A 21,959-nucleotide genomic window follows, 5' to 3' on the forward strand; every position below is an offset into this window, starting at 1 on the left:
TAAATAAATAAAATAATAAATAAAACTATGATTTGTGTAACTTATATCTGTCTCTAGGACCATCCCAGCAGACTCTCCTGACTGCCCAAAGAGCGAGCCCATCACTTTGGGACGGTGGGCTGGTGTTCCAAAAATGGATAAGGAGCAGGCCATTCAACAGCGAATTCAAAGATGCACACATCTATAAATACATAAATGTACAGTGCCTTGCAAAAGTATTCATCCCACTTGGCGTTTTTCCTATTTTGTTGCATTACAACCTGTAATTTAAATAGATTTTTATTTGGATTTCATGTAACACAGAATAATCCATATTGGTGAATTTCAATGAAAAAAATGACTTGTTTCAAAAAATTCCTAAAAATAAAAACGTAAAAGTGGATGTGTACATATATATTCACCCCCTTTGTTATGAAGCCCCTAAATAAGATCTGGTGCAACCAATTACCTTCAGAAGTCACATAATTAGTTAAATAAAGTCTGCTTGTGTGCAATCTAAGTGTCACATGATCTGTCAGATGATCTCAGTAGATATACACCTGTTCTGAAAGGCCACCGAGTCTGCAACACCACTAAGTAAGGGACACCACCAAGCAAGCGGCATCATGAAGACCAAGGAGCTCTCCAAACAGGTCAGGGACAAGGTTGTGGAGATGTACAGATGGGTTATAAAAAAATATCTGAAACTTTCACCATCCCACGGAGCACCATTAAATACATTATATTATTATAAAATGGAACGAGTATGGCACCACAACAAACCTGCCAAGAAAAGGCCGCCCACCAAAACTCATGGACCAGGCAAGAAGGGCATTAATCAGAGAGGCAACAAAGAGACCAAAAATAACCCTGAAGTAGCTGCAAAGCTCCACAGCGGAGATTGGAGTATCTGTCCAAAGGACCACTTTAAGCCGTACACTCCACAGGGTTTTACGGAAGGGTGGCCAAAAAAAGCCATTGCTTAAAGTGTTTGCCAAAAGGTATGTGGGAAACTCCCCAAACATATGGAAGAAGGTACTCTGGTCAGGTGAGACTAAAATTGAGCTTTTTGGCCATCAAGGAAAACGTTATGTCTTGCGCAAACCCAACACCTCACATCACCCCGAAAACACCATCCCCACAGTGATGCATGGTGGTGGCAGCATCATGCTGTGGGGATGTTTTTCATCAGCAGGGAAACTGGTCAGAATTGAAGGAATGATGGATGGTGCTAAATACAGGGAAATTATTGAGGGAAATCTGTTTCAATCTTCCAGAGATGTGAGACTGGGACGGAGGTTCGCCTTCCAGCAGGACAATGACCCTAAGCATACTGCTAAAGCAACACTCAAGTGGTTTAAGGGGAAACATTTAAATGTCTTGGAATGGCTTAGTCAAAGCCCAGACCTCAATCTGTGGTATGACTTAAAGATTGCTGTACACCAGTGGAACCCATCCAACTTGAAGGAGCTGGAGCAGTTCTGCCTTGAAGAATGGGCAAAAATCCCAATGGCTGGATGTGCCAAGCTTATAGAGACATACCCCAAGAGACTTGCAGATGTAATTGCTGCAGAAGGTGGTTCTTTGGGGGGGGGAACATTTATGCAGCTCAAGCTTTCTGTTTTATTGTATTATTTCTTGTTTGTTTCACAAGAAAAAATATTTTGCATCTTCAAAGTGGTCGGCTGTAACGGCGTTCGTCTCCATTTTAAATGTAGGAGGGGTATTAGAGGCCCACAATAGAAGAATACATTTCTTAGCAAAGTATGTAATAGTCATAAGCAAATTTTCTTTGTCAGGATCAAGAAGAAAGTCCAGCTGGGCATTAAGAAGATAGATACACGGGGTCATATCAAACTGTACCTCTAGTATTTTCTGTGCAGCAGTATGTATAGATTGCCAGAATCTCTACAGCTCCAAAATACATGCATATAGGTTCCACTTTCAGAGGTACATATCTTTATGTACATATTCTTTATCCCCTTACACTGTGTATAAGACAGTAGGTTTTTTTGGGAATTGTTAGTTAGATTACTTGTTGGTTATTACTGCATTGTCGGAACTAGAAGCACAAGCATTTCGCTACACTCGCATTAACATCTGCTAACCATGTGTATGTGACAAATAACATTTGATTTGATTTGATTTACAGTTAGGAGACATATCTGTTTTCATTCTATGGAGTCTCAAAGGAGTATAATAACATTTGTACAAACATTTGTAATTAGATTATTTCATTTTTCCATTAGTAGAGGAGCAGTATACCCTGTTGCAAACCTCCGCCCATAACTCATCACTGATAGTCAGACCAAGGTCCTTTTCCCAGATTATTTTCAAAGGAGTATTATTATTATTTCTCAGAAAGGAGTCTATATATGTAAGATATTTTGCCTTTAATGAATTGTGCTGTGACAAGAAGGGTTTCAACTTGGAGGTAAATGAGGAAATTACATGTCTAATTTGAAGATATAAAATCGAATTCTCTGCAGAGCTTTTGAAAGGATTTCAGTGTAGTGGTTTTTTGATGAAATAGGTCTGAAAAGGTCCTGATTCCTAGAGTATGCCAAAGATTAAAGTTGGCATCCCTCAGGGCTTTTGGCAAGTCTGGGTTGCCCACTATAGGCGAGTGAGAACATATTTGGGAGGAAATGCCCAGGTATTTCTTACAGTCCCTCCACGCTAGTAGGGTGCTGTAAATCACAATGGTTTTGGCTATGTTGCCCACTTCACTAAAGTTATTAATGAATATAATTGAGCTTAAGGGCAATAAACCACAGGATTGGGCTTCTATCTGAATCCACGTTGACTCTTGTCTGTTTGTGATCCATGTTAGCATGTTGCGGATTTGGGCAGACCAGTATAACAATTGAAGGGAGGGAAGAGCAAGACCACCCTTCGATTCAGGTTTCGATAGACTGGAAAACTTGATCCTAGGTTTTTTATTGACCCATATAAATTTGGTGATGCTTTGGTTAGTTGTTTTGAAGAAGGAAAGTGGGAGATAGCATGGGAGCATCTGAAATAAGTAGTTCAGTCTAGGGAGGACATTCATACGGATTCATACGGAACAAATCCACTGTCTGCCCTCTCAATATTACACTCACCAGCTCTATGAAGACACTATGTCCTTTCCAATGGAAAACACAGGGGTTTCAATACCTCGGGATCTTATGAGACTATACAGGACTGACCATCCATGATATCAACATTATAGTTATAACCAAGTTATGAGACTATACAGGACTGACCATCCATGATATCAACATTATAGTTATAACCAAGTTATGAGACTATACAGGACTGACCATCCATGATATCAACATTATAGTTTAATCATGTTATGAGACTATACAGGACTGACCATCCATGATATCAACATTATAGTTATAACCAAGTTATGAGACTATACAGGACTGACCATCCATGATATCAACATTATAGTTATAACCATGTTATGAGACTATACAGGACTGACCATCCATATCAACATTATAGTTATAACCAAGTGATGAGACTATACAGGACTGACCATCCATGATATCAACATTATAGTTATAACCAAGTTATGAGACTATACAGGACTGACCATCCATGATATCAACATTATAGTTATAACCAAGTTATGAGACTATACAGGACTGACCATCCATGATATCAACATTATAGTTTAATCATGTTATGAGACTATACAGGACTGACCATCCATGATATCAACATTATAGTTATAACCAAGTTATGAGACTATACAGGACTGACCATCCATGATATCAACATTATAGTTATAACCATGTTATGAGACTATACAGGACTGACCATCCATGATATCAACATTATAGTTATAACCAAGTGATGAGACTATACAGGACTGACCATCCATGATATCAACATTATAGTTATAACCAAGTTATGAGACTATACAGGACTGACCATCCATGATATCAACATTATAGTTATAACCAAGTTATGAGACTATACAGGACTGACCATCCATGATATCAACATTATAGTTATAACCAAGTTATGAGGCTATACAGGACTGACCATCCATGATATCAACATTATAATTATAACCAAGTTATGAGACTATACAGGACTGACCATCCATGATATCAACATTATAATTATAACCAAGTTATGAGACTATACAGGACTGACCATCCATGATATCAACATTATAGTTTAACTTTGTTTTGAGGATATACAGCGTTTGTTTACATGTTCTTTGTTGACAAACATTGGAGTAAAACAAGCTTAATATTTTGGGTTCTCGTGGAGTGTGACCGTTGAACGAAGCTCATGAGGCATTTATCAGATTCTTCAAGAATCAATGGTTACATATCATTAATTTATAAGAGCAAAAACGGATGAAGCAACTGCTGATTGCCCCTTTAAGATATGCTACTGCTGTTTGTCTATTGATCTTGTGCAAGACTTGCAATCACAAGCCTTTCATGTGGATCCTCTTCTTGTGTTATTGGAACTTGTAAATACACCTTAATAACCCTGTAATTGACTGGATTTTTGTAATCCTGTTTCAGTGATCTGTTTCCACTACCATGTAGCCAGGTGGCTTTGGATAAAGGCGTCTGCTAAATGGCATTTATTATTAAACTCGTCTTTGACTCTGCCAACTAGCTGCCCAGTGTAGTTATCATTCCTTTCCACTAGATGGGAGCCAAAGCTAGTAGAAGTCACTACTGTAGCAACAGGGACACGGAATTACTGCGCGTTGAATGGTAGTTTTATCTTCAAAGCAAGTTAATCTGGTTACACTTGAACATGTTATAGTGGACAAGCTAACGAATACTATTGTTACATAAGGCGCAGGCCTTAGAAAAAATGACAGCAAGCTAGATTTACTAAATGAACTGGTTTTATTCAAAGCCTATGTAAATGCTAGTTGCTTCTGGGTTTGCGCGCTTTATGGAAGTGACGACACACGCAGGGATGAGACGCTATACACCTCGTCCAATTTTCCCTTGTGCCCATATGGTGAACTGGCGATAAACTGCCAGCCTGTGTGTTCCGCAAACAAAACCATACGAAAAGTTAGTCTCATAATGAGCACACCCCAAATTACTTGCCTAGACATTTTACAATTTCGGGTGTGTTCATGAATTCATAGCGTTGTCAGATGGTCTGTTCGTAAATTCAACTGGCGCTCTGGCCGATGAGGATTACTGACCTTAGTCAAGCACCCAAACTAACTGGCTAAAGGTGGTTAGCTTTACTAGCTACTTCCAGACACAAATAATACAACTGCCGGACCATTTTACTCCCCCCATCAGAGCTGGTGTTATGTTATCCAGAGAGTTGGTTACTAACTGCTGCTGGCAACAATTTAATTCCACTTTTTTTGTCGACATTTACGGACACCGACCATTGTCAACGGGTGTTGAGTTTTCCTAAATTCAAGTTATTCTGTGCTCTGAAATGGGATGAGAGCAAATGTATAAACCCACCTAAATGAATGTCCATTGAGAATGCACTACACCATTTAGCTAAGCAGGACGTGAATAATCAAGTCAATAAACGTTGGTTAAGTTAGATATTAGATAGTTAATATTACTGGAAAGTTTGATGTATTAGTAGCCAACTAACGTTAGGTAGCTAGCTAACATACCGGTACATACTGCTGTAATGATATGCTATGCGGTTCGTAAGAATTGCGTAACTAACAAATTGTCAGCCAACATAACGTGCGACTTATTAGAAACCTAATTACTTTATTACATTTTCTTAACATTTGTCATAATTCGTTAAAACATTGTATTTGTATCCGCTCTCGTCGGACGTCAGCTGCATATTCTCCGCCATTTTATTCAAATATGAAAACGTTTGTGAAGCCACGCCCATTTCCCGTGGAATTGCATTATGGGCCCTAAAAGCACAGAAATGGTGTCCATCCACTGTATGTATACTTCATATTTTGGTGAATGTAGTACTACATCTGGGAACTTTTGGCATAGTAACTGTATCCATTCTTTAAAAAAAAAATGTTATGATAATATTTTTTTTAAATTAACAACAAATCAATACAGAAAGTACACGAGGGAACACAAGTATATATAGATTATAAGCAATGGACAATCGAGCTAGGGGGTACAATATCACATTACAATTACACAAGGACCTTAAGGGACATACATACACTTATAATTCTAACAGCTTTTTTTGTTAGTAGAGTATTTAACTGTTTTAAAATACAGTTCAATTTATTTTTGTAGGGTAAGAAAATGTTTGTTTTTTTATTGTAAATTTACATTTGTCTTTATGAAATTTGGCCAAAAGAATAATGAAATTAATTACATAAAAATGATTCCGCTTATTTCTATCGTATGTAAAGAATCCAAACAGTACATCTCTCCACAATAGTGTAACATCTTTATAAATGTGTTCAATTATAAATCTACTGATGTCTTATCACAGATTTCTTACATGAATACAATGCCAAAAAAGATGCAACACTGTTTCTGGGTGGTCATTACAAAAGGAGCAATTTGAGTTGATGTTTTACTTAAACTTCTTCATATAGTGGTTGGCAGGATAATATTTACAAACCATTTTAAAGGAAACTTCCTTAATTTTGTTAACAAGTAGGTATGTGTGTGGCAACATCAAAACTTTTTCCCAACAGATATTATCAATAAATCCATTCCAATAAGGCATGACAACATCCTTCTGAAACAAGGTTAGTATCGCTCTGTTGTTAAATGGACCAAAAGAGAAACAAATCTTTCCTACTGATGGGTCAACAGGGTCAATAGAAGGTAGGCTCTGAGGGTCAGGTCTTGACCCGTTCCTGAATAACATAGCAACACCTGAGGGAATGGCATCTAAAACAATTGCAAAATCTTTAGGTGTTACAGGGACCTTGTAAAGTGATAAGAATTCCTTATAACTGAGTAAAAGACCCTCTGCATTTACCAGTTGGCTCACCAATAGGATATTATTTCAGAACCAATATTCTAAAAACAAAGTATTTTTGTTACAATATATCCCGATTATTCCATATATAATATCTGTGTGGAGAAAAATTGTGTTTATAACAAGAAAACCTGCCGATGAAAAGTAGAAAGTTTCACTGGAATTTTGTCAATGTCATAATTGCAAAACAACATGAAGTTAAGGCCACCAAAAGTAGAGAAGACATGATGAGGAATAACATCCCAGATAGAAGTGGGTCTTCTTAGGAATTGTTTTATCCAACTGATCTTAAAAGTATTATTGAAAGTAGTAAAGTCCAGAAAATTCAGTCCACCATTCTCATAAGTGTTCATTACAACAGTTTTCCTAATGTAATGGGTACGGTTTCGCCACAGAAAGTTTAAAAGCATCTGGTCTATCTCCTTGCTAATTTTACTCTCAAGATATGAAGATTGAGCACCATATGTTAGTCTAGAGATACCTTCAGCCTTGGTTATTAGGACTCTACCTTTTAAAGACAAGTCCCTCTGTAGCCATTGATTTAGCTTCTTCTGTTTTTTTAATAAGAGGGTTCAAATGCAGTAAGTCATCTAGACTTCTGATCCTTTGTAATGGTTATGCCTAAATTTCACTGGAATACCATCATATGAAGGTGTCACACAATCTTTGACAGCTATGAGTATCCATACTATGAACAATAAGCATACTACATTTACATCACAAATAGTATGGTTAGTGCAGGTAGTATTCAGTATTTGAACACAGCTCCATTCCCCTTTAAGTTATGCACATCTTTCATTTTTGTGTTTATCTGTATTCATTTATTTTTGTAACACATTTGAATATGTATCCTTCAAAATGTATATGGAATTTCACAACAACAACATCACAGCACAGATTGACTCGCTGCTTTTATTTACTTCCTGCTTTTTTTAACTTCCTGCTTTTACTTCCTGCTTTGCTCCTTATGGGTACACTCAAAATGGCTGCCAGTCCAGGAGGATGACATCATCTCAGTCCCATAATGGCACAATTTACTTGAATGGGGATGACAGTTCTATTCATTCTATTTCTGTGGGTAAAACCTGTCCCATAATACACATATATTTTTAAACAGTGTTTTGGTTCCTTCTCAGTAGTTGGAACAAAACCAATGTGAATGTTGATACAGACCAAACATAAACAGAATGAAGCACGTAAAATAAAACACACATTCCACATGAAGTACTAAGGGAATATCAGAAGAACCCTGTTTGCCCACTGAGGAGTTCAGTAAAAGCACACAATGGCATAATCTAATTAATAAACAATAGTGCCCCGTGGAGGTGATGTGAGCAGCTACCAAATATACCTGAAATAAACACAGAAGTCATATTGTAAAAGACGAGAGTGCAGAAAGCCTTATACATGTTGTAAGATAATTGAGAGTCATTTTAAACATAACCATGAGGAAAATAGCCCTGCCTGCATTAGTGAAGGAGAAGGCAGATACCATATGACTCTCTCATTGTCCACTCCTCCAACCCAGGAACAAGGATTTGTGAATAATCTGATAACAACACATGATGGAAACATGACATTACATTGTAGGGTTGTTTGTTGTAGATCTACATTCCTCTATTAAATCAACCTGAGAGGGGCCATTCAGGTGAGGGCCCTGCCTGGTGTTTCCCCTAGAAATACAATGACTGGCCTAGGTACACTTAAAATGGAAAGTGGACTTGAATGGGATCATGCGCTCTAGTCATTCTCATTTCTATGGTGTTTCCAGTCATTCCTGTGTTCTCTTCTCTATGCCATCTCAATTGGCTCCTGTTGCAGTGGTGTCTCCATCTTGGCTTCTTTCACTTTCTTTGGTGCACGTTTGTGATTCTTACTGATATTTGATATAAAAGAGCAGTTAGTTATTTGTAGTATAATTAAGACAAATTACAACAAAAAAATCATTCTGTAAAAATTATTTTAATTTTAATTATATTTTTAATTAAAGAGAATAATGAACAGTGTACTGTATCACCAGAGAATAATGAACAGTGTACTGTATCAGAGAATAATGAACAGTGTACTGTATCACCAGAGAATAATGAACAGTGTACTGTATCACCAGAGAATAATGAACAGTGTACTGTATCACCAGAGAATAATGAACAGTGTACTGTATCACCAGAGAATAATGAACAGTGTACTTACTTGCTCTGTATCACCAAGAAAATAACGACTCCAATAATGATTCCTCCCGTGATCCCCAACACCACTCCCAGAATCAGGGCTGCAGGAAGCAGAATAACGTGAGTTTTTTTTTTTAACAACAACATCAGTTAACTAATTAAATAAATATCAAAACTGTTGAATAGTCCTATACCATATAGACAAAAGTATTCAAAAGTATTCAAATTAGTGGATTTGGCTATTTCAGCCTCAGCCGTTGCTGACCGGTGTATAAAATTGAATAACACAGTGTACTGTACTGTATCAACAAATACTGAACACTCTACTTTAATGTACTACATCACCAGTAATGATTAACAGTTTACTGTAATGTACTACATCACCAGTAATGATTAACAGTGTACTGTAATGTACTATATCACCAGTAATGATTAACAGTGTACTGTAATGTACTATATCACCAGTAATGATTAACAGTGTACTGTAATGTACTACATCACCAGTAATGATTAACAGTGTACTGTAATGTACTACATCACCAGTAATGATTAACAGTGTACTGTAATGTACTACATCACCAGTAATGATTAACAGTGTACTGTAATGTACTACATCACCAGTAATGATTAACAGTGTACTGTAAAGTACTATATCACCAGTAATGATTAACAGTGTACTGTAATGTACTACATCACCAGTAATGATTAACAGTGTACTGCACTGTACTTTATCACAAGAGCTCAGTGTCTTTCAACGTGGCACTGTCATAGGATGCCACCTTTCCAACAAGTCAGTTTGTCCTGCTAGAGCTGCCCTGGTCAACTGTAAGTGCTGTTATTGTGAAGTGGAAACGTCTTGGAGTAACAACGGCTCAGTCGTGGAGTGGTAGACCACACAATCTAACAGAACCATCGAGTGCTGAAGCACGTAAAAATCGTCTGTCCTCGGTTGCAACACTCACCACTGAGTTCCAAACTACCTCTGGAAACAACATCAGCACAATAACTGATTGTCGGGAGCTTCATGAAATTGGTTTCCATAGCTGAGCAGCCACACACAAGCCAAAGGTCACCATGCGCAATGCCAAGCGTTGGCTGGAGTGGTGTAAAGATTGCCACCATTGGACTCTGGAACAGTGGAAACACCTTCTCTGGAGTTATGAATCACGCTTCACATTCTAGCAGTCTGACGGACAAATCTGGGTTCGGCGGATGCCAGGAGAACACTGCCTGCACCAATGCATAGTGCCAACTGTAAAGTTTGGTGGAGGAGGAAAATTGTGTGCGGCTGTTTTTCATGGTTCGGGATAGGCCCCTTTGTTCCAGTGAAGGGAAATCTTAACGCTACAGCATACAATGACATTCAAGACGGTTCTGTGCTTTCAACTTTTTGGTAACAGTTTGGGGAAGGCCCTTGCCTGTTTCAGTATGACAATGCCCCCGAGCACAAAGCGAGGTCCATACAGAAATGGTTTGTTGAGATTGGTGTGGAAGAACTTGACTGGCCTGTACAGAGCCCTGACTTCAACCCAACGAACACCTTTTGGGATGAATTGGAATGCCACCTGCAAGCCAGGCCTAATCGGCCCTACATCAGTGCCCGACCTCACTAATACTTTTGTGGCTGAATGGAAGCAAGTCTCCGCAGCAATGTTCCAACATCTAGTGGAAAGCCTTCCCAGAAGAGTGGAGGCTGTTATAGCAGCAATGTTCCAACATCTAGTGGAAAGCCTTCCCAGAAGAGTGGAGGCTGTTATAGCAGCAATGTTCCAACATCTAGTGGAACGCCTTCCCAGAAGAGTTGAGGCTGTTATAGCAGCAAAGGGGGGACCAACTCCATATTAATGCCCATGATTTTGGAATGAGATGTTCGACGAGCAGGTGTCCACATACCTTTGGTCATGTAGTGAATCTCTCAACTCACCAATAGGAGTATATAGACCTGTATCTCTACTCACCAATAGGAGTATATAGACCTGTATCTCTACCCACCAATAGGAGTATATAGACCTGTATCTCTACCCACCAATAGGAGTATATTGACCTGTATCTCTACTCACCAATAGGAGTATATAGACCTGTATCTCTACCCACCAATAGGAGTATATAGACCTGTATCTCTACTCACCAATAGGAGTATATAGACCTGTATCTCTACTCACCAATAGGAGTATATAGACCTGTATCTCTACTCACCAATAGGAGTATATAGACCTGTATCTCTACTCACCAATAGGAGTATATAGACCTGTATCTCTACTCACCAATAGGAGTATCGGGCTCATCCTCCTCATCCTCACTACCTTCATCTGATGACAAAACATCAGATTATTAAATCAGATTATTATGTCAGATTATTATGAATATAGTATAATTTAATTATTCAACATTTCATTCATGTGCTTTTTCAGTGTCATGTGGCATTGAAAACGACAAAAATATTTGTAGAACCTCTAAACTAGGATATTTCATGATTCACGATTGATTTGTTTATGCTGTGTTATTTGACGTTTTATGTTATGTCATTTTATGTCATCTCACCATGAATCCCAGCACAGGTGGCGTTGCAGGCCTGATGGTCGATGAACCTGTTTCCGTTCCCCACACAGCCAGTCCAGTGAAACTTCTTACACTTCTCATGGATGGGGTCGTAGAAATAACGCAGGTAGGTGCCGAAGCATTCACCCAGAGCCTTCTTGAAGTGGCAGGCTTTAGACTCTGTACAGGGGGAAGGACAAGGGTTGGGGTTGGGGTAGGGAGAGAGACAAAGCATTAATCACACACAAAAAACACTTCAGTGTTGTGATTCCGGTGTAGATTCAACCCATGAACAAAGTTGTCCTTCTGGGTGTTGTTACTATGTTTTGCCACATGGCGGCACATTGCAACGAAGGTAAATGTCCTGCTGCACATGAGTACACAGTTGCGTTAGTGCTTAGATACTGTTAGCCAGGGATCGTCAACTAAATTCAGCCGTAGGCCAATTTACCTTGAGGAGATGGTCGGGGGCCTGAACACAGTTATAAATCATTTGTACACTGCAAATCTTTTTATGTTTGGGAATACTTGGGAATTTCTTGGTGATTTGATAGTCCTTAACATTACATTTGCTCAGAAAACTTAGGGGGCCAATTTAGATGGTGGGAAGCATATTGGGGAGTCCTGGTGTAAACCCTGAAATCAGCAGTAGGTTTTGAATGAGTTACTCTTCTCATTTCAGACACTATGGATGACCTCTGCCTCACATTTAGATGGTAAACCTCTCTCTCTGTCTCTCTCTGTCTCTCTCTCTCTCTCTCTCTCTCTCTCTCTCTCTCTCTCTCTCTCTCTCTCTCTCTCTCTCACACACAAACACTCACCCACTACCAAATATAGTCATAGCAGGGACAATAAAAACCTCTTCCTCTGTAAAACTGTTACTCCAAAGTCCTTGTTTATGGCCATGCCAAAATAAGTCCTTGTTTATGGCCATGCCAAAATAAGTCCTTGTTTATGGCCATGCCAAAATAAGTCCTTGTTTATGGCCATGCCAAAATAAGTCATTGTTTATGGCCATGCCAAAATAAGTCATTGTTTATGGCTCTGGTTCTGGTATACTACCTATATTAGAGGACAGGGACTGGTTCTGGTATATTACCTATATTAGAGGACAGGGACTGGTTCTGGTATACTACCTATATTAGAGGACAGGGTCTGGACTGGTTCTGGTATACTACCTATATTAGAGGACAGGGACTGGACTGGTTCTGGTATACTACCTATATTAGAGGACAGGGTCTGGACTGGTTCTGGTATACTACCTATATTAGAGGACAGGGACTGGACTGGTTCTGGTATACTACCTATATTAGAGGACAGGGTCTGGACTGGTTCTGGTATACTACCTATATTAGAGGACAGGGACTGGTTCTGGTATGGTATACTACCTATATTAGAGGACAGGGACTGGACTGGTTCTGGTATATTACCTATATTAGAGGACAGGGTCTGGACTGGTTCTGGTATACTACCTATATTAGAGGACAGGGTCTGGACTGGTTCTGGTATACTATCTATATTAGAGGACAGGGTCTGGACTGGTTCTGGTATACTACCTATATTAGAGGACAGGGACTGGTTCTGGTATACTACCTATATTAGAGGACAGGGACTGGTTCTGGTATACTACCTATATTAGAGGACAGGGACTGGTTCTGGTATACTACCTATATTAGAGGACAGGGTCTGGACTGGTTCTGGTATACTACCTATATTAGAGGACAGGGACTGGTTCTGGTATACTACCTATATTAGAGGACAGGGTCTGGACTGGTTCTGGTATACTACCTATATTAGAGGACAGGGTCTGGTTCTGGTATACTATCTATATTAGAGGACAGGGTCTGGTTCTGGTATACTACCTATATTAGAGGACAGGGACTGGTTCTGGTATACTACCTATATTAGAGGACAGGGACTGGTTCTGGTATACTACCTATATTAGAGGACAGGGACTGGACTGGTTCTGGTATACTATCTATATTAGAGGACAGGGACTGGACTGGTTCTGGTATACTACCTATATTAGAGGACAGGGTCTGGACTGGTTCTGGTATACTACCTATATTAGAGGACAGGGACTGGTTCTGGTATACTATCTATATTAGAGGACAGGGACTGGTTCTGGTATACTACCTATATTAGAGGACAGGGTCTGGACTGGTTCTGGTATACTACCTATATTAGAGGACAGGGTCTGGACTGGTTCTGGTATACTACCTATATTAGAGGACAGGGTCTGGACTGGTTCTGGTATACTATCTATATTAGAGGACAGGGTCTGGACTGGTTCTGGTATATTACCTATATTAGAGGACAGGGACTGGTTCTGGTATACTACCTATATTAGAGGACAGGGACTGGACTGGTTCTGGTATACTACCTATATTAGAGGACAGGGTCTGGACTGGTTCTGGTATACTACCTATATTAGAGGACAGGGACTGGTTCTGGTATACTATCTATATTAGAGGACAGGGACTGGACTGGTTCTGGTATACTACCTATATTAGAGGACAGGGACTGGTTCTGGTATACTACCTATATTAGAGGACAGGGTCTGGACTGGTTCTGGTATACTACCTATATTAGAGGACAGGGTCTGGTTCTGGTATACTACCTATATTAGAGGACAGGGTCTGGACTGGTTCTGGTATATTACCTATATTAGAGGACAGGGACTGGACTGGTTCTGGTATACTACCTATATTAGAGGACAGGGTCTGGACTGGTTCTGGTATACTACCTATATTAGAGGACAGGGACTGGACTGGTTCTGGTATACTACCTATATTAGAGGACAGGGTCTGGACTGGTTCTGGTATACTACCTATATTAGAGGACAGGGACTGGACTGGTTCTGGTATACTACCTATATTAGAGGACAGGGTCTGGACTGGTTCTGGTATACTACCTATATTAGAGGACAGGGTCTGGACTGGTTCTGGTATACTACCTATATTAGAGGACAGGGTCTGGACTGGTTCTGGTATACTACCTATATTAGAGGACAGGGTCTGGTTCTGGTATACTACCTATATTAGAGGACAGGGTCTGGACTGGTTCTGGTATACTACCTATATTAGAGGACAGGGTCTGGACTGGTTCTGGTATACTATCTATATTAGAGGACAGGGACTGGACTGGTTCTGGTATACTACCTATATTAGAGGACAGGGACTGGTTCTGGTATACTACCTATATTAGAGGACAGGGTCTGGACTGGTTCTGGTATACTACCTATATTAGAGGACAGGGTCTGGTTCTGGTATACTACCTATATTAGAGGACAGGGTCTGGACTGGTTCTGGTATACTACCTATATTAGAGGACAGGGTCTGGACTGGTTCTGGTATACTACCTATATTAGAGGACAGGGTCTGGTTCTGGTATACTACCTATATTAGAGGACAGGGTCTGGTTCTGGTATACTACCTATATTAGAGGACAGGGTCTGGACTGGTTCTGGTATACTACCTATATTAGAGGACAGGGACTGGTTCTGGTATACTACCTTTATTAGAGGACAGGGACTGGTTCTGGTATACTACCTATATTAGAGGACAGGGACTGGTTCTGGTATACTACCTATATTAGAGGACAGGGTCTGGACTGGTTCTGGTATACTACCTATATTAGAGGACAGGGTCTGGACTGGTTCTGGTATACTATCTATATTAGAGGACAGGGACTGGTTCTGGTATACTACCTATATTAGAGGACAGGGACTGGACTGGTTCTGGTATACTACCTCTATTAGAGGACAGGGACTGGTTCTGGTATACTACCTATATTAGAGGACAGGGACTGGACTGGTTCTGGTATACTACCTATATTAGAGGACAGGGACTGGTTCTGGTATACTACCTATATTAGAGGACAGGGTCTGGTTCTGGTATACTACCTATATTAGAGGACAGGGACTGGTTCTGGTATACTACCTATATTAGAGGACAGGGACTGGTTCTGGTATACTATCTATATTAGAGGACAGGGACTGGTTCTGGTATACTACCTATATTAGAGGACAGGGTCTGGACTGGTTCTGGTATACTACCTATATTAGAGGACAGGGACTGGTTCTGGTATACTATCTATATTAGAGGACAGGGACTGGTTCTGGTATACTACCTATATTAGAGGACAGGGTCTGGACTGGTTCTGGTATACTACCTATATTAGAGGACAGGGTCTGGACTGGTTCTGGTATACTACCTATATTAGAGGACAGGGTCTGGTTCTGGTATACTACCTATATTAGAGGACAGGGTCTGGACTGGTTCTGGTATACTACCTATATTAGAGGACAGGGACTGGTTCTGGTATACTACCTATATTAGAGGACAGGGACTGGACTGGTTCTGGTATACTACCTATATTAGAGGACAGGGACTGGTTCTGGTATACTACCTATATTAGAGGACAGGGACTGGACTGGTTCTGGTATACTACCTATATTAGAGGACAGGGTCTGGTTCTGGTATACTACCTATATTAGAGGACAGGGTCTGGTTCTGGTATACTACCTATATTAGAGGACAGGGACTGGTTCTGGTATACTACCTATATTAGAGGACAGGGACTGGTTCTGGTATACTACCTATATTAGAGGACAGGGACTGGTTCTGGTATACTACCTATATTAGAGGACAGGGACTGGTTCTGGTATACTACCTATATTAGAGGACAGGGACTGGTTCTGGTATACTACCTATATTAGAGGACAGGGACTGGTTCTGGTATACTATCTATATTAGAGGACAGGGACTGGTTCTGGTATACTACCTATATTAGAGGACAGGGACTGGTTCTGGTATATTACCTATATTAGAGGACAGGGTCTGGTTCTGGTATACTACCTATATTAGAGGACAGGGACTGGTTCTGGTATACTACCTATATTAGAGGACAGGGTCTGGACTGGTTCTGGTATACTACCTATATTAGAGGACAGGGACTGGTTCTGGTATACTACCTATATTAGAGGACAGGGACTGGACTGGTTCTGGTATACTACCTATATTAGAGGACAGGGTCTGGACTGGTTCTGGTATACTACCTATATTAGAGGACAGGGTCTGGTTCTGGTATATTACCTATATTAGAGGACAGGGTCTGGACTGGTTCTGGTATACTACCTATATTAGAGGACAGGGTCTGGACTGGTTCTGGTATACTATCTATATTAGAGGACAGGGTCTGGTTCTGGTATACTACCTATATTAGAGGACAGGGTCTGGACTGGTTCTGGTATACTACCTATATTAGAGGACAGGGTCTGGACTGGTTCTGGTATACTACCTATATTAGAGGACAGGGACTGGTTCTGGTATATTACCTATATTAGAGGACAGGGACTGGTTCTGGTATACTACCTATATTAGAGGACAGGGACTGGTTCTGGTATACTACCTATATTAGAGGACAGGGACTGGTTCTGGTATACTATCTATATTAGAGGACAGGGACTGGTTCTGGTATACTACCTATATTAGAGGACAGGGACTGGTTCTGGTATATTACCTATATTAGAGGACAGGGTCTGGTTCTGGTATACTACCTATATTAGAGGACAGGGACTGGTTCTGGTATACTACCTATATTAGAGGACAGGGTCTGGACTGGTTCTGGTATACTACCTATATTAGAGGACAGGGACTGGTTCTGGTATACTACCTATATTAGAGGACAGGGACTGGACTGGTTCTGGTATACTACCTATATTAGAGGACAGGGTCTGGACTGGTTCTGGTATACTACCTATATTAGAGGACAGGGTCTGGTTCTGGTATATTACCTATATTAGAGGACAGGGTCTGGACTGGTTCTGGTATACTACCTATATTAGAGGACAGGGTCTGGACTGGTTCTGGTATACTATCTATATTAGAGGACAGGGTCTGGTTCTGGTATACTACCTATATTAGAGGACAGGGTCTGGACTGGTTCTGGTATACTACCTATATTAGAGGACAGGGTCTGGACTGGTTCTGGTATACTACCTATATTAGAGGACAGGGACTGGTTCTGGTATGGTATACTACCTATATTAGAGGACAGGGACTGGACTGGTTCTGGTATACTACCTATATTAGAGGACAGGGTCTGGACTGGTTCTGGTATATTACCAATATTAGAGGACAGGGTCTGGACTGGTTCTGGTATACTACCTATATTAGAGGACAGGGACTGGTTCTGGTATACTACCTATATTAGAGGACAGGGACTGGACTGGTTCTGGTATACTACCTATATTAGAGGACAGGGTCTGGACTGGTTCTGGTATACTACCTATATTAGAGGACAGGGACTGGTTCTGGTATGGTATACTACCTATATTAGAGGACAGGGACTGGACTGGTTCTGGTATACTACCTATATTAGAGGACAGGGTCTGGACTGGTTCTGGTATATTACCTATATTAGAGGACAGGGTCTGGACTGGTTCTGGTATACTACCTATATTAGAGGACAGGGACTGGTTCTGGTATACTACCTATATTAGAGGACAGGGTCTGGACTGGTTCTGGTATACTATCTATATTAGAGGACAGGGTCTGGTTCTGGTATACTACCTATATTAGAGGACAGGGTCTGGACTGGTTCTGGTATACTACCTATATTAGAGGACAGGGACTGGACTGGTTCTGGTATACTACCTATATTAGAGGACAGGGTCTGGACTGGTTCTGGTATACTATCTATATTAGAGGACAGGGTCTGGACTGGTTCTGGTATACTATCTATATTAGAGGACAGGGACTGGACTGGTTCTGGTATACTACCTATATTAGAGGACAGGGACTGGTTCTGGTATACTACCTATATTAGAGGACAGGGACTGGTTCTGGTATACTACCTATATTAGAGGACAGGGACTGGACTGGTTCTGGTATATTACCTATATTAGAGGACAGGGTCTGGACTGGTTCTGGTATACTACCTATATTAGAGGACAGGGTCTGGACTGGTTCTGGTATACTATCTATATTAGAGGACAGGGTCTGGACTGGTTCTGGTATACTACCTATATTAGAGGACAGGGTCTGGACTGGTTCTGGTATACTACCTATATTAGAGGACAGGGTCTGGTTCTGGTATACTACCTATATTAGAGGACAGGGACTGGTTCTGGTATACTACCTATATTAGAGGACAGGGACTGGTTCTGGTATACTACCTATATTAGAGGACAGGGACTGGTTCTGGTATACTACCTATATTAGAGGACAGGGTCTGGACTGGTTCTGGTATACTACCTATATTAGAGGACAGGGACTGGTTCTGGTATACTATCTATATTAGAGGACAGGGTCTGGTTCTGGTATACTACCTATATTAGAGGACAGGGTCTGGTTCTGGTATACTATCTATATTAGAGGACAGGGACTGGTTCTGGTATACTACCTATATTAGAGGACAGGGACTGGTTCTGGTATACTACCTATATTAGAGGACAGGGACTGGACTGGTTCTGGTATACTACCTATATTAGAGGACAGGGACTGGTTCTGGTATACTACCTATATTAGAGGACAGGGTCTGGACTGGTTCTGGTATACTATCTATATTAGAGGACAGGGTCTGGACTGGTTCTGGTATACTACCTATATTAGAGGACAGGGTCTGGACTGGTTCTGGTATACTACCTATATTAGAGGACAGGGTCTGGACTGGTTCTGGTATACTACCTATATTAGAGGACAGGGTCTGGACTGGTTCTGGTATACTATCTATATTAGAGGACAGGGACTGGACTGGTTCTGGTATACTACCTATATTAGAGGACAGGGACTGGTTCTGGTATACTACCTATATTAGAGGACAGGGTCTGGACTGGTTCTGGTATACTACCTATATTAGAGGACAGGGTCTGGTTCTGGTATACTACCTATATTAGAGGACAGGGTCTGGACTGGTTCTGGTATATTACCTATATTAGAGGACAGGGACTGGACTGGTTCTGGTATACTACCTATATTAGAGGACAGGGTCTGGACTGGTACTGGTATACTACCTATATTAGAGGACAGGGACTGGACTGGTTCTGGTATACTACCTATATTAGAGGACAGGGTCTGGACTGGTTCTGGTATACTACCTATATTAGAGGACAGGGACTGGACTGGTTCTGGTATACTACCTATATTAGAGGACAGGGTCTGGACTGGTTCTGGTATACTACCTATATTAGAGGACAGGGTCTGGACTGGTTCTGGTATACTACCTATATTAGAGGACAGGGTCTGGACTGGTTCTGGTATACTACCTATATTAGAGGACAGGGTCTGGTTCTGGTATACTACCTATATTAGAGGACAGGGTCTGGACTGGTTCTGGTATACTACCTATATTAGAGGACAGGGTCTGGACTGGTTCTGGTATACTATCTATATTAGAGGACAGGGTCTGGACTGGTTCTGGTATACTATCTATATTAGAGGACAGGGACTGGACTGGTTCTGGTATACTACCTATATTAGAGGACAGGGACTGGTTCTGGTATACTACCTATATTAGAGGACAGGGTCTGGACTGGTTCTGGTATACTACCTATATTAGAGGACAGGGTCTGGTTCTGGTATACTACCTATATTAGAGGACAGGGTCTGGACTGGTTCTGGTATACTACCTATATTAGAGGACAGGGACTGGACTGGTTCTGGTATACTACCTATATTAGAGGACAGGGACTGGTTCTGGTATACTACCTATATTAGAGGACAGGGTCTGGACTGGTTCTGGTATACTACCTATATTAGAGGACAGGGTCTGGACTGGTTCTGGTATACTACCTATATTAGAGGACAGGGTCTGGTTCTGGTATACTACCTATATTAGAGGACAGGGTCTGGACTGGTTCTGGTATACTACCTATATTAGAGGACAGGGACTGGTTCTGGTATACTACCTATATTAGAGGACAGGGACTGGACTGGTTCTGGTATACTACCTATATTAGAGGACAGGGACTGGTTCTGGTATACTACCTATATTAGAGGACAGGGACTGGACTGGTTCTGGTATACTACCTATATTAGAGGACAGGGTCTGGTTCTGGTATACTACCTATATTAGAGGACAGGGTCTGGTTCTGGTATACTACCTATATTAGAGGACAGGGACTGGTTCTGGTATACTACCTATATTAGAGGACAGGGACTGGTTCTGGTATACTACCTATATTAGAGGACAGGGACTGGTTCTGGTATACTACCTATATTAGAGGACAGGGACTGGTTCTGGTATACTACCTATATTAGAGGACAGGGACTGGTTCTGGTATACTACCTATATTAGAGGACAGGGACTGGTTCTGGTATACTATCTATATTAGAGGACAGGGACTGGTTCTGGTATACTACCTATATTAGAGGACAGGGACTGGTTCTGGTATATTACCTATATTAGAGGACAGGGTCTGGTTCTGGTATACTACCTATATTAGAGGACAGGGACTGGTTCTGGTATACTACCTATATTAGAGGACAGGGTCTGGACTGGTTCTGGTATACTACCTATATTAGAGGACAGGGACTGGTTCTGGTATACTACCTATATTAGAGGACAGGGACTGGACTGGTTCTGGTATACTACCTATATTAGAGGACAGGGTCTGGACTGGTTCTGGTATACTACCTATATTAGAGGACAGGGTCTGGTTCTGGTATATTACCTATATTAGAGGACAGGGTCTGGACTGGTTCTGGTATACTACCTATATTAGAGGACAGGGTCTGGACTGGTTCTGGTATACTATCTATATTAGAGGACAGGGTCTGGTTCTGGTATACTACCTATATTAGAGGACAGGGTCTGGACTGGTTCTGGTATACTACCTATATTAGAGGACAGGGTCTGGACTGGTTCTGGTATACTACCTATATTAGAGGACAGGGACTGGTTCTGGTATGGTATACTACCTATATTAGAGGACAGGGACTGGACTGGTTCTGGTATACTACCTATATTAGAGGACAGGGTCTGGACTGGTTCTGGTATATTACCTATATTAGAGGACAGGGTCTGGACTGGTTCTGGTATACTACCTATATTAGAGGACAGGGTCTGGACTGGTTCTGGTATACTACCTATATTAGAGGACAGGGACTGGTTCTGGTATACTACCTATATTAGAGGACAGGGACTGGACTGGTTCTGGTATACTACCTATATTAGAGGACAGGGTCTGGACTGGTTCTGGTATACTACCTATATTAGAGGACAGGGACTGGTTCTGGTATGGTATACTACCTATATTAGAGGACAGGGACTGGACTGGTTCTGGTATACTACCTATATTAGAGGACAGGGTCTGGACTGGTTCTGGTATATTACCTATATTAG

General features: G+C 40.9%; 1 protein-coding gene across 1 annotated transcript in view; it reads right to left on the reverse strand.

Moving 5' to 3' along the window:
- Window positions 1-7,704: 7,704 nt before the first annotated feature.
- LOC109897433 (kunitz-type U19-barytoxin-Tl1a) overlaps window positions 7,705-21,959 on the reverse strand; it is a 29,670-nt gene continuing 15,415 nt past the window's right edge. Inside the window, exons 3-6 of the mRNA XM_020491924.2 lie at window positions 11,616-11,792; window positions 11,339-11,383; window positions 9,097-9,175; window positions 7,705-8,782 (exon numbers count right to left, since the gene is read on the reverse strand). Coding sequence (XP_020347513.2) covers window positions 8,698-8,782; window positions 9,097-9,175; window positions 11,339-11,383; window positions 11,616-11,792 — 386 coding nt within the window. The 3' untranslated portion in view covers window positions 7,705-8,697. The remainder of the gene's footprint in view (window positions 8,783-9,096; window positions 9,176-11,338; window positions 11,384-11,615; window positions 11,793-21,959) is intronic.

The sequence above is a fragment of the Oncorhynchus kisutch genome, linkage group LG10 (assembly GCF_002021735.2).
Source record: "Oncorhynchus kisutch isolate 150728-3 linkage group LG10, Okis_V2, whole genome shotgun sequence".
NCBI lineage: Eukaryota > Metazoa > Chordata > Actinopteri > Salmoniformes > Salmonidae > Oncorhynchus > Oncorhynchus kisutch.